The 13,919-nt window shown below is 41.1% G+C and overlaps 1 protein-coding gene across 8 annotated transcripts; it reads left to right on the top strand.

The window, feature by feature from the left end:
• The first annotated feature begins 2,487 nt into the window (after positions 1-2,487).
• MGST1 (microsomal glutathione S-transferase 1) lies at positions 2,488-9,758 on the top strand. 8 transcript variants are annotated; one of them, XM_058853016.1, is made up of 4 exons: positions 2,488-2,634; positions 5,097-5,246; positions 6,987-7,081; positions 9,139-9,758. In XM_058853016.1, exons 2-4 carry the CDS (start codon positions 5,121-5,123, stop codon positions 9,383-9,385), a joined length of 468 nt encoding a protein of 155 aa, XP_058708999.1. In that variant the 5' UTR covers positions 2,488-2,634; positions 5,097-5,120; the 3' UTR covers positions 9,386-9,758. The 8 variants fall into 8 exon arrangements, with proteins under 8 accessions (XP_058708999.1, XP_058709003.1, XP_058708998.1 ...); XM_058853020.1 differs by having other exon boundaries at positions 2,503-2,651; XM_058853015.1 differs by having other exon boundaries at positions 2,519-2,668.
• The last annotated feature ends 4,161 nt before the right edge of the window (positions 9,759-13,919 follow it).

The raw sequence follows: 13,919 nt of genomic DNA, 5'->3' as shown, positions 1-13,919 counted from the left end.
GGTGGTGAAAAAAAGCTTAAGGTGTGCTGAAAACGCTCTCTTGCTACCTTCTTTACCATTCTAATTATGGTAAATAAATGGAGCCAGAGGAGGAGACAGGACAGAACAAGTCTGATCAATACTTGCCTCTCTTTTGCCCTCCCTGCAGTTAAAAGAGAATGACTGCACTTATCTGGCCTTCTTGGGGAGTATCCATTCCTTGCTGGAGGTTAAATGAAAAACTCTTTTATTCCTACTTTTATGCTGACCCTAAACTCGTGTCCTGATTCTACTGTCTCTGGCTACACAGATAGTTCCTCAAGTCGATAGGAAAATTGTCATGAAAATGGGTTGTTCACATGAATGAGGTTTGCAAGATCAAGCCCTTCATGATCAGTATAACCCTGGGCTGATATGGCATCCCTGATTTACAAGAGTAATCCCATTAGCATCCAAGGGACAATTCACATGAGTAAGAAGTGTGGGAATGGGCCCCTCAGGAGCAACTATCACCACTGTTATGGATCCAGTTTCACTCACATCAGTTTCCAAATGTTCTACAGGCACTTTATGCTGCAGAGAAGAAAATAGACCTTGGGCACAAGTTCACTTCTGCTTTACAGACTATGGCTCCACTTTGGTTCTCTTCTTATTCTCTGCCCTCTAAGAGTCTTGCCTCCAAGAACCTGAACCTTTTAAGTAGTTTAGGGTCTGCAAGAAATCTTGACTTCTCTCATTTCTTTCTTTTTTCCACCTTTATTTCAGTCTTGCTTTTAATTTTCCTTTTTTTTTTTTTAAATTTCATAACTTCTTTCTCACTTCCTTTATTTCTTTCTGATTTTATTTACTTTAAAAAATATTTTCCTTTTATTTTTTAGCCCTTTTTTATCTTTTTTTCTCCTTTTTCTTATCTTCTGTTCCCTCCCCTTTCTTTTTTTTTAACACAAAATGCTTTCTCTTTTCTCCTTCTTTCTTAATTTTCCTCCCTTCTTGTCCTTCTCCCTTCCTCCTAATCTTCTTTCTTAGAATTAAGGGTATTCAAAGAGGGCAGGAAAAAATTAACAAGCCTCAAAATTTGCCTCAAAATGCAAAGGCTGAGAGTAGTATAGCAGCTTTCTCAGTTTCACAAGTGCTCTTTTAAAGTCACATAAATCAATCTGAATTTCCAGAATATGAAAAGGTGGAAGGTAAAGTCCAAAGGAAAGCAGGGAAATAGCAGAATTTCTACATGCATTTATGCTTTGTTTTATATCCTACCTATAGTGAATGAAAATCACCTTTTCCCTGCTTTTCTGTTGTTTCCAGGTGCAGTTCTGAGAACTTGTGTATATCAATTACCAGCCATTCTTCTCAAATGTAATAATGTGTTTAGTTTTACCGTTAACTTAATAGGTTTATCTGCTTTTTAAACTGACTGTGGATAAGGATTAGAATGGCAAACAAGCAAAAAGGTGGTAACAGAAGATAATTACAGTTTTATTTCAGTCACACCATGTGATTATGATATGTGTTAGGCGTGGTAAAAAACCTATGAAGATACAATTCCTGCCTTGAACTAAGGCATGAGCTGCAGAAATTCTTCTGTGTTTTTTGAAATAAATCCATTCCCTGGGATGGACTCACACTCCTGTGAGTTTTTTGTTGACTTCAGCAGAAACGTTATTTGCCGTGTTGTTATTGAGAATGAAGGTTGTTGAACCCAACTCCTACCAACATTTCAAAACAGTTCTGATGCTACAGTTCTTGCTCAAATGAGTTTTGCTGTGTTTTATGGTGTTAAGAAGAGTTACACAGATATTTGACATGACAGAACATGACATGAAGCACAGAAGTAACATCACTGAATGTTGAATATATGCACATAAGAGTAGAGATTTTTCCGTAAGAATACAGCTTTAAAAACTGTATCCCTTTCTGACTGTGTACACATCTTTAGGATTAGCTTAGAAACCTTCGCTGGGCATCTGAGCACATTTATCTCTGTCTTCTTCAGTCTTGCTTATCATGAGCTGCTTAGTCAGGAGCATTGTTCCTGTCGATGAGGAGTGCTGTGGGAAGAGTATAATTCTCTCTAAAGAACTGCCGCGAAGCTCAGAGACCAGGTTCCCTCTGTTCATCACTTTGTAGCACACTGGTAGAAGTCTGTGGTCAGCTACAGAGTTCCTTAATTTTCTGTTCCACTTTGTAAAGCAACACGATGTATACATCTATTGGCACAGCGCTGATGGCTTGGCAATACAAGCACGTTTAATTTTCTTGCCCTGTGGTAAAAGTTAAGGCCCACCAGAACAAGGGAGGGGAAGAACAACTGAGACTTTTAGGTAAGCTTTGAGCCCCCTTGGGAATTTGCACCATCACCGGACTCGGCTGTCACTAGGAGCACCTGTGTGGCCCACAGCCTTTGGTTTCCCCTTGTCCAAGGGTGTTCAGACAGCAGGGCTTTTCCTCTTTCTTTTCCACGCGTTTCCCTTCTCTTCCTCGCAGCTTTGCCGGGCTCTGGGCCTGACCCGCCGCCCCGAGCCCGCGGGGCTCCGTGAGGGCGGCCCGGCCGGGGCCCGCCTCCGCGGCCGGCGGGGCGAGGCGGGGCCGGGCCGGGCCGGGGAGCAGCGGCGGCCTGGGAGCGGCGGGGCTCGGATCGCAGCGGGCACGGCCGAGGTGCGGGCACGGCCGAGGTGCGGGCACGGCCGAGGTGCGGGCACGGCCGAGGTGCGGGCACGGCCGAGGTGCGGGCACGGCCGAGGTGCGGGCACGGCCGAGGTGCGGGCACGGCCGAGGTGCGGGCACGGCCGAGGTGCGGGCACGGCCGAGGTGCGGGCGGTGCAGCGGGAGCGGGGCGCTGTGCCGTGCCGTGCTCTGCTCTGCTCTGCTCTGCTCTGCTCTGCTCTGCTCTGCTCTGCTCTGCTCTGCTCTGCTCTGCTGTGTGAGGGGACCCGGCCTGGCGGCATCTCCCGCGGGAATCAGCAGCTGGGTTGGGAGCGGGGCGCTGTGCTGTGCTGTGCTGTGCTGTGCTGTGCTGTGCTGTGCTGTGCTGTGCTCTGCTCTGCTCTGCTCTGCTCTGCTCTGCTCTGCTCTGCTCTGCTCTGCTCTGCTGTGCTCTGCTGTGTGAGGGGACCCGGCCTTGCGGCATCTCCCGCGGGAATCAGCAGCTGGGTTGGGAGCGGGGCCAGGCGGCGCTGGGAGAAGTCGCGTTTGAAACACGCACAAAACAGTGGCGGGGCGGGGGTGGCGAGAGCGTCTGAGCTCCGAGCCCCCACAGCGGGGCTGCGGAGACATACCATTACTCCTACCATTCTAATTATTTAATTACCCGCGTACATCAGGCTGTTTGTAGCCGTAATGTAGCATAGCCCTTAAAACCCCGCGCTGTTCGCGTATTTAGGTCTTGTTTTTGCGGTTTCTGGCGGTGCTGAAATCCCGAGTTTTTTCCCTTCCATTTTGTGCTGAGGCAGGTCCTGGGCATTGTGGGAGCTCGGAGAGGGCACGGGGCAGCGAGGGAAAATGGATAATGTGGAGGAAAGCCAAAGGTTCTGCTGAGCAGTGTCCCATGCCAATGCCTTGGCATCGTTCTTGCATGTATTTACAGCGTGGTTCAGGGAAAAGTGCTCTGACGCTGTGGATTTCCTTTATTTTTGTTGCGTGAGACGCTGTGTGCTTTTTTGGTGTGATACAAAGTTAAAAGTAGCAGGACAGTTCTAACATTCTAACAAGTTTGTTAAAATGAATAGAAACAGTTACTGTCCATTTCTGAGAATAGTCTTCTCCAGGTCGCTGTTTGTCTTGGGAACTGTAGTGAGAGGGGAGGGAGAATTACATTGAGTTAATTTGCCATGGACCACAGAGCCTGTGCTAGGCCCAGTGACCCAAGAGCTGTTTGAGAAAGGATAAAAGAGGGAGCAGAATCCCATCACTACAACAGACAGGTCCAGGCAAGGCTAGATTTTTTTTTTTTTTTTATCTGCTTACCTCCATCCTGCCCACTTCCTCACCGAGGACATGCCTCCAGAGCAAATCTTCCATAGTCCTCTTTGCTCATCCAGTTCCCCTTCTTTGACAATAGCTGACTGTGCTGAAAGCAAGATGAGAGCTTGTTAAAACTGTAATCAAGTGAATATTAACATTTTTATTACTAGTGTTAAAATTATATCACAGGAAGTAAGTTGGCTGTAACAAAAAAATTAATTTATTTTGGTCTCTAGTGAAGCTAAGACATCCTATTTGTATGGATTGCTAGTCACTAAGTGCGTGGTTGAAGTGCTTGGTGAGGCAAAAGGCTGGGTCTGTGCAGGGCAAAAATTGAATGTGCACAATTTTTATTATTTTTTTTTTCACCTGCATTCACTCCTCAGCTCCTCTCAACTTTCTGGTGTTGATAAAAGGTACCACCTCCATAGGACTGTGAGTTTGGTACGATCACACTGGAAAGAGACTTCATTAATTTAAACCTCCCATGATAAAAGCAGAACCAGTCCTCTCCTTTTTGTCATTACAACTTAATCTTTGCCCGTGAGTCATGCTAAAAGCAATTTTTAAGAACAAGGTCTCAAAGGGGAAAAATGAATGTTCAACTCGGTTTGATCACAAGTTACTGCTGGGTAGGAAGATACTGGTTAGTTTGAAAGCTGAAGTGTCATTATAATTGTGCCATTTTGCACACAAAAAAGGGTAGGCAATACTAATTTTCCTCTTTACATTCTGTGGTGCTCATAGTGTTGTCACACACTCTTTCTATCCTGGTAACTGCTTAGTGAAATTTGCTAATTCAAATGAATTGGTCGAAAATTGGTCTAACTCCCTGTGTTATTTCAAAAGAGTACTAATTTCTGTGACTAAGTGTTGTTTCTGCAATTACATTAAATATTTTGGTAGTTTGTTCTTTGACAGTTTAATAAGCACTTATAACGGAAGCAGAATATTCTAATTTATCAACTTAAGGTATTATATGATGCTATTGTGAAAAAAAAATGGGGGGAGGGTAATTGTTTGAAAAGAAACTTTCCACTGTGGCAAAATCTTGCTGTCATTGCAGTGATGCTAAAAACAAGGCTATGAACACGAAGTTGTTGTCAGAACTTTGGATTGCAGTGATGTTATCTTTAACTAACTTTAATGTTTTTTAGAGGTTGTCAGTGAGAAGGGGAGAAATGGCCAAATCCACCCAGTTAATTGACAATGAAGTCTTCCGGGCTTACGCTACTTACACAGCCATTATTCTTCTAAAAATGATGCTAATGAGTCTGGTAACAGCATACTACAGGCTCACAAGGAAGGTAATCACTTGGAAATACTGGCTGGGAGAACAGACTGACATTTATATTGAAAAACAGAGATCTATCACAGCTATATCTTTTCAGCTTCCAAGTACTGCTGCTGTTCATTTTCCTCCTCTTCCCTGTTCTGGAGAGATTGAGTTTGGTGATCTGCTGGTCTCAATTGGACAATATTTTAAACTTAATTATGAGACCAAATTATGCTTGCATGTGACTTTAGTCTTCTAAAACATTTCTATTATTTTTAAATAAGAGTTTGTCATAACTCTAATTTCCATTGTCTTCTGCAGAAAGCTCATGTCCAATTTATAAAGCAACAAAAGTGTGATATGGAGCCATATTACATGAATAACCAACTGGTAGGGTCAGAAGAGAGGATAAATTTTTATTCATCTATAGCCTTTTCATCCAATAATTGAAAAGCTTTTTGCATTCCCTGATTATTATAGCAGGTAGGTCACTATCTGAAAAGAAATTACTGTGTTTCTAGAGTGAGAGGCAGGCTGAAAATTGGATTTTCAATTTTGAAAATATCTGAAAACATTTGAAAACCTGTGGTTTGATGTTTGGGCTAGATAAAAATGAGAAAGATCCACTGAGGTTAACTAAACATAGAAGCTGCATCTACTTTAGAGGAAAATGCTCATAGGAAACGTGTTGTGTTTGCCTTGTTCTTGGTCTTCTCCAGGCATCTTCTCATGGCCTCTGTAGGAAACTCTTGGTCATGGGCTGTAAGAGCCCTGAGTGGGCCTCATATGGCTGTTTTTGTGAGATCTGCTTCTGCAAGATGGTGTATGCTTCAAGGATTTTGGTGCAGCCCTTTTGCTGAAATTCTGCTTTTTGTCCCTGCTGGTTTCAGGAGAACCCAGCTGAGCTGCTCTGTGGATCGAAGTGGATGCAGATGACAATAGGGCCTTCAGTAATTCATTTGTTAGTAATATTACAAACAGAAAAAATAGTAATTTTAATTTTCTATTTAATATAAAAAAATTATTGAAAGGAAAAAAAACAGGAAAGGAGTGAAGCAAGAGAATGTAAAATGTTGCTGTTGATACTGTTAACCCACCTCTAGAATTCTGAAGGCTGATATCTCACAAATAGGGATCAAGGCTGCCCTGGAAAGATATCACGTAGCTTTCCTAAAATCAAAATATTTTCTTGACATCTGCATATCCGGAACAGTCCATAGAATGCATGTGTCAGCAGGGAGAAATCAACTGCAGTCTGCACTGCCTGCATTAAATGTTGTTTTCAAGTAGTGTCTTGCAGTGTTTTGAGGTAATAATGAGTCATGTCAGTGTAAGAATTTGTACCTGAGAGGAAAGGGAGACACTTCCTTGGTCATAAATGAGAATGGGAATAAGGCTGTTGGATGCTATCGCTTTGTAAACTTCTGTAGAAGGAAGGGGTCCAAAAACACTCTCAGATAACTTGTCAGGAATGGTGAAAAAGAGACTTGAGACCTCCTACCTTGTAGGTACCTATGCTCTGTCAGCCCACTGGCTTTTCTGCAGGCTTGTCCATATCACAAGAAGGCTTTATCTAAATGCATAAATGGCATTGCATTAATTTCTCAGCACACAAGCTGTGTGCAGGCTGGGCTCAAGAAAGCAGTAGTGCAGTGAATGTTGCATTATTCCCTGTGTAAGTTGAGGCTTTGTAAAAAGAGTGACCAAACTGCCTTGACTGGATAAAACATTTTGGCTGCTAATGTCACTTGTGTGCTTGTGTTTGAAACAGGCATTTGTCAACCCAGAAGATGCAGAATCATTTGGAAAAGGGGAGAGTTCTAAGAAATTCCTGAGGACTGATCCAGATGTTGAACGTGCACGCAGGTAATACACAGGAACCTTTAAAAGTAATTTTAAATAACAGAATAATATTAAATCAAGGAGTTAATTTCATCCTGTTCTCTGTCAAGCCTGTGTGTGTTTTATGGGGCTTTATGTAGCAATCTAATACATTAATTAATTTAAATGAACAAACCATTCCACATTCAAATGGTCAGTTTGAATTCTAAAAGCAATAAGCCACTGTCTGGTTATAATAGCTAACTCTTGGGTAGCGTCCTGTCTGCATGGGCAGAGTGGTGAGAACATTGTAAAGTACAACCATAAGCTCATGGGAACATTTATGTTTCCAAAATCATAAATTTTGGGATGCTGTTTGATACACCTGTGCTAACAAGGAAAGCTTTAATGGAATGCTTTCCATAAGATTATTACTTGATGAAGCTAAGTTTATTTTTATACCAAAAATTTGAATGTCAGTGAACTCTTCTTATTTAAACCTCCATTAGGGAAGATCTTGAAAATTATATACCAGTGATGATTTAAGAACACTGCATCCTTGCAAATAATGGCTGTTGTTTCACAAAGTATATTTCTGTATGCCTCTTATGGATTAAAGTCTCAGAAAGAAGAGTCTGATCTAAGTGGGCTGTAAAGATGTTCTACTCCTTCCTTTTCTGAGTAGTTCAAGGAGCTGTTGCTTAATTTCAAGGGTGTTACATAAAAGTGGAAACTTTCATGGTGAAGGGTAATTCCTTTCTCTTAAATTGTAAGAGACCAGCTGAATTGAGATTAACTTTATGACTCATTTAACTCAAATTGTTGTGGTAAGGAAATGACAACCACCTCAGCCATTTTCACAGAACACATTTTTAAAGCACTGCATTATCAAATCCTGTTTTGCTGGTTTGTGGAGCTTTTCAGACATCCCCAGACTCAGTAAGTCAGCTTGGTTCTAGTTACTACGTTAATGTTGCAGCATCCATATTTTCCACCCAGCTGTGGTTCTTAGTGGAAGTTTTCTATATTTTCTTCTGCAAGCTTCATGGTAACAGATAATGCCACATAAATTTAGCATGGCTTCTCTTTTGTATAAGTGATTGGAATGTGTTCAATTTATGGGGAAAAGAGATTTTTTTTTTTCAAGAAAAAAGATTACTTTCTTCAGGGTACTTTTAGGGGGGATGATAAAAAATCTGGAGGGATGTGTTTCCTTGTAATGATAAATATATTCTAAAAGCTGCTGCAAGACAGTGTTATGACCTGATTCCAGTTGGCTCTGAAATTTGACATCATTAGTGAGGCTTAGACATTGTTTCAATCAGTAAATAGGGCTGGAAGTATAATTTATCTAAAGAGGTGAAGGGAACTGGGAGGGTTTAGGAAGGGGTGTGAAAGAACACTTCAAGAAATAGAGTTCAGTCTCAACACATTTTTAGTAAATTATATTATGGTTTCAAAAATTCAAACACTTTTTCAGCTATTTTAGTGCTTGAAGTGAAGAAAATGAACGAAAAGTGTAACTGTCACACCTGTTCAATGTTCAAAAATAACCTTCTTCAAGATGATGGAACTTCATGAACATTTGATGGAGTGGTTCCTATGTAGGATATTTCATATTTTCTTTATGGACACCACTAACTGGATTTATAGGATTAGAATAGACCAGCTGGGCCACGAATTGTAATAGTTTCAGTCACAGTCCTCCAGTTAATGGAGTCTCCATTAATGGAGTCTCACATTAATGGAGAGAGACTCCAAGAAAACAGCTACGTCTTTTCTTCCCTGACTTTGCATTCTTGCAAAGTCACCCATTGCACTCAGACACTTCATGTAAGTCCTTGGTATTACCAAGATCCTGGGGAAAAACTAATACCTTTCATACAGAAGATCAGAAGCTTAAAAATGTGGGGTGCAGCAGGAGAGACCGGAGTGATGTCAGGTGAACATGCCAAAATCATTTCAGTAGCTGAACCAAGTCCCCTCTGCAGAGAAAGCCAAGACTTGTTGAATAGTTCTGAAGATGCTGAAAAATAATGAGGCTTGAAGTGGTTTATTCAACAAAACATAACACTTTAAAATAACTTTGCTTCTTTCTCCAGAGGCCACCTGAATGACCTGGAAAATATTGTCCCATTTGTTGGCATCGGACTGCTGTATGCTCTGAGCGGCCCTGAGCTGTCCACAGCCCTGCTGCACTTCAGGATGTTCGCAGGGGCTAGGATCCTCCACACTTTTGCCTACTTGATCCCTCTTCCCCAGCCTGGCAGAGGTTTGTCTTGGGCAGTTGGCTACTCAGTCACCTTCTCCATGGCCTACAAAGTCCTGAAGACAGCGTGGCTCCTGTAGCAGAGCCGTGGCTTCCGTGTCCCCTTCGACATTCCACACAAAGTTTCCAGCGCTGTACGATGATGTCTTCTGCGAGCCAATGAGTCTTCCCTGGTAACTGGAATTCTTTTTTTTTTTTAACAAAAGCTTTTTGTTCCTCTTCAGAAGTGTTTCTTTTCTGGAGGAAAAAGAGTCCTTCTCCCTGTATTCCCTGTTCATGGGTTACACTGCCAAATACTAGATTGGATGTTCCCTTTGCGATTTGTCAAGCGCTTACAATTCTAAACATGCGATGATGCTGTATTGATAGAGTGTTTGATAATTTTCTACAGATGCACTATTTTTGGCTGTAGCTCTGAAGTCTAAATCAATAAAGACAAGATTAAAAAAAAAAGCCTGTTTGTATTTTTGTTTTCATTTTGACTCTTCTCACTGCAGCCAGCAAATAGCATGTCACTATGTATCAGGAAGAGATTCCAATCATACAGTTCTTTGAAGAAAGCTTACCTTAATAATAAGATATAACCAGTAACGCTGGTCTTGTAAAAAAAATCTTTGATGAAAATGTTTGTATAATCCACTTTGGGATTAAAAAACCTAAACCCTTTCAGCTCCATTTCTTTCAGTTGAAAAAGCAAGAAAGTATTTGTGCTAAATTCTGTTTGGAGACACTGGTAAAAATTTGAAGTAATTATTTTTATTGAGGTTCCTGCAAATGTAGGTTTTGTGACTGGATAAACCCTTTGTAGAGGATTTTTTTTTCCCATTTTTGAATAAATTCAGCATAAAATGAGTGACACTTGCAAATGTAGCTATCAAGTAATTCAGATGTACATATATAATTAGCTTGTGTGTCATACTGTCATAAATATGTTTCTGATAGGAAATTTTGCTCTTCGCTTACATCTTTCTATGATGTGTTAATTTGAAATATATTCTTTAAAGGCTTTTCCTCGGCTTTTTTTTGTTTGGTTGGTTATTTTGGGGTTCTTTAGTAGCTCTGGCTTAAATAATAGCATGAGATTTCAAGTGACCCAGTAAGGTCTTTATATGTATTATTAAGGTATTTATATGTATTCTTTTTAGTGTGCTGGTCATTGGGAAGTTTTAAGTGGCAGAAGTCAGATCACAACACATTTGGTTTCCTTCCCTATCCCAAAAGCTGTGCCCTTAAGGGATGGCACAGAGAGGAGATGGAGAGTTCTCATTGCTGCTTCCACATGTCAAAGATTTTGTTTTGCTTTTTGCATGGCAGCAGTAGTTGTAATACTGTAAGAAATAACACTGGAGGGCTTTCCTACCTACCCACAGTTGTGAGGTGGAAGTTGGTGCAGTGCTATGTTAGGCTGCAACTCAGAAGGGTGGAAGGAGGAATGGGGAAGAATTCAGAGGCAGGTTTAATCCAAAGAAAGAGGATTTTTATTGCAATTTGTGTCTACTAAAGAAGAGAGGGTGGAACTTGAAATCAAGAAGTTAACACTGATTTATGAAAAGTTAAATCTAACTAATGAGTAAAATAACAAAGAGCTGGGTCCTCTAGAAGGAGGATGAGAGGAGATGATGATTAGAAGTTGGATTTTGGGGAGCTTCAACTCCTCACATGGCAGAGTAAGCACACATCAGCATGTCTGGGTTAGCAGAGGCTCCAACAGGAAACATGGGCTTTTGTGTTTCTTCTCGCACCTTTCTCCATCACTTCCAGCCTGTGCTGTTTTCCTCCTGTTCCTTCTTCCTCTGTTAGGTTTTATGGGATCTTGAGAGAAGCTACTCAAGCTTATCATCAATAGTTGGTATCATTGTAACAAAGGCCTCCAGCTCTTTGGTTTGAGAAGGACCAGTGGAGGAGGGTGGAGGAGCAAGGCTGCAGCCTGGAACTGTGTCCCAAAGCAATCATTGTCACAGTCAGCCTGCCTGCTCTCATGTCTGTGGCTACTCTGGCTTCCTTATATCATGATAACAGCATCTAAAATTATTTCCTCACTATTTAGTATCTTGCCTCTTCCTCCCAGCTGTGTGTCTTTCCATCCATTTAAAACAAAGGGAATGTAGCCACCGTGCAGAGGGCCCCATCTGAAATTCAGCAGCAGAGTGAGTCCTCTCCCTTAGCATGGAAAAGGCTCTTCAGACAAGCCTGGTTGTCAGTGCCAGGCATATGCAGGAACAGCATTTTGAGTTCCTTTTGCATCAAGCTTCTGTACAGAAATCTCATTCCTGGAGACTGTCTTTAATTCTAGGATCTTATATTTGAGACAAAACTGGTTTTAAATCCCTTCCATTTGCTCAGTGGTTTCAAAGCCCAGAACATACACTCGCTATGTGCTGAGAAGCAGAAAAGATAAATGAAAACCCTTAGAAATACCTAGAGTGATTCAATATTATTCTGTGTTTCTCTTGCATTTATTTTAAACCTATATTTTATTTTCCTTTGCTCCCACAAATACCATCTGTGCATCTGGGCGGGGTATGTGCTCAATCTGGGAAATGTGCCTTACCAGATTCCGTCAAACGCCGACTGCCAGCTCCGCATAAACTGTTGGCTTGGTCCTTGTCACACAGCTCTTGCGTTTCTCTGGTCCCTGCCCTGTAGAGGTGCACCTTGCCTGCTGTACAGCTGTGAATTTTGAAAGGTTAGCGTATTTCAGGAGAGCTAGCAAAGGAGAAAGAGTGTGGAAATGGAATTTATTACTCAGCTAAACTGAATTTTCACCTTCTAGAACATGCATGTGGGTTTCAGCCTGCTAGTATCAGGCTCTCTTGCAAAATCACTGAATGAGGTAACCTGTAACTGATGAAACAACTGACTGTTATCAGCAGGTGTGCTCCCTTTGACCTGGGGAAAGTACAGAAAGGGCTGCTCCATGTAAAAGGAGGTCAAACCATCAGCTTCTATGCTTTATTTCTGTTTGTTATGCCCCTTATTCCCACCACCAGTCTTGGGCAACTGGAGAAGCTACAGGGTTTCTTCTCTCTGCTCATTATTCCTGGCATTTTGTGTTCTCCTCCCAAGTACATTGTGTATCTTTGAAGTGGATCTTACAGTTGACCATGAAGCACCTCAAGATGCCAGCTGACATAACCTGGTTAGCTGATTTCATCTCTGGGGGAATTTCATGGGCTGCTTTGGTTTCAGAAGTGCAAATCTGAGCAATTCCTCAGTTAATTTTAATACTTACAAGCCTTTGGGCAAATTTACTTTGTGCTGGTTTTCCTGGCTGCAGACACATACACTGAAGGCACTGAATTGTTGGGAGAGATGATGACTGGTGAAGAGCTCTGAGCTAGGACTTGCTGTTTGATCATGACTTTTTGTCCTGTCACAATGAAGAAAGTGTTTGAAACTATAAATGATACATTAAACATTTCCTGGAATTTTCAGAAACAAGTATGTGTCTGAGCTTCACCGCCTTCGAGGTATTTATTTCAAGAAGCTGGGTCAATGTTTCTGTAAGTGACGGAATTACTTGTCATCAAAATACAGAAGAAGAAAAGCCTGGGTTCTTAAATCACTTTGGGGTTTGGAAAAATTTTATTTACCTGAAGCTGATTATTGCTTAGTTGTGTCTATTCATAATTATTTACAGAAAGAAATTCAATCTAGGTTTTTCATGGAAAATGCTTGTAATGTATGTCTTTTCTAAGAGTGAAAAATAAAAAAGCAGAACTTTTAGAATATAGGTTTTAAAATGTTGTCTGTCATTATTCAAGCTAATGGAATTTTCATTTCAAGGTTGAAGATTAAGAACTTTTCATTTTTCCAGATGTTGTTCTGCCAACTGAGATGGCACCAAGTGCTCTCTGAAAGGTTGTATTGACAGGTGTTAAAATACTTTTATGATTAAATATCTCTGGCTGTTGGACACTTAGAAACCTAATAGCTTTTTGTGATTCCCTTTAAATGATATTCATGCTTCCAAATCTTCATTAGTGACTCCCACTCATAGATTCTGAAGGCTAAAATAGATCATTAACTCCTTCAGCCTGACCTCTAGTGGAAAGGATGCCATGGAATGGCTGCCCTTCTGCTGAGGTTAGTTCAGTCACAACATGACTTCCAGAAAGGTGTGTGATCCTCACTCAGAGACTTCGGAAAACAGGCACTGATTCACTCTTTTCTATGACATTGGTTTTCTCTGCTGTATATGTACATAAACTTAGGCTTTAAACACACCATAGTTTGTTTTTGTCGGCTTTTTTGTTGTTTTTGTAGGGTATTTTTGCTTGTTTGTTTATTTTTATTTTTTTTTTAATTGAGGCAGTTCTTATTACATCATTGCAGTGCAAGGTGGAATATGAAATATTTTAATCAGAAATTTTCCTCCTACGAAGCATTCTGCCCCAATTATAGCAGTGACCACATAATCTCCACAACTGAATGCTTTTACACCTGGTTCTTTGCTGGTGGGCCCTGGTGTGCATCACCACTGACAGCATCATTCTTTTATCTTTTATTCTCATATGTGGGAGAACTTAGAGAGAGCTTAAGAAGAGGAACGTGTCTTTTTACTACCAAAAACCAAAAAGAGACAAAAAGAAGACTGTTTGTCTTATGGGTACT

Source organism: Poecile atricapillus, chromosome 18 (assembly GCF_030490865.1).
Source record: "Poecile atricapillus isolate bPoeAtr1 chromosome 18, bPoeAtr1.hap1, whole genome shotgun sequence".
Lineage (NCBI taxonomy): Eukaryota > Metazoa > Chordata > Aves > Passeriformes > Paridae > Poecile > Poecile atricapillus.
Note: the sequence above shows the minus strand (reverse complement) of the source record. Positions and strands in the feature narration are given on the sequence as shown.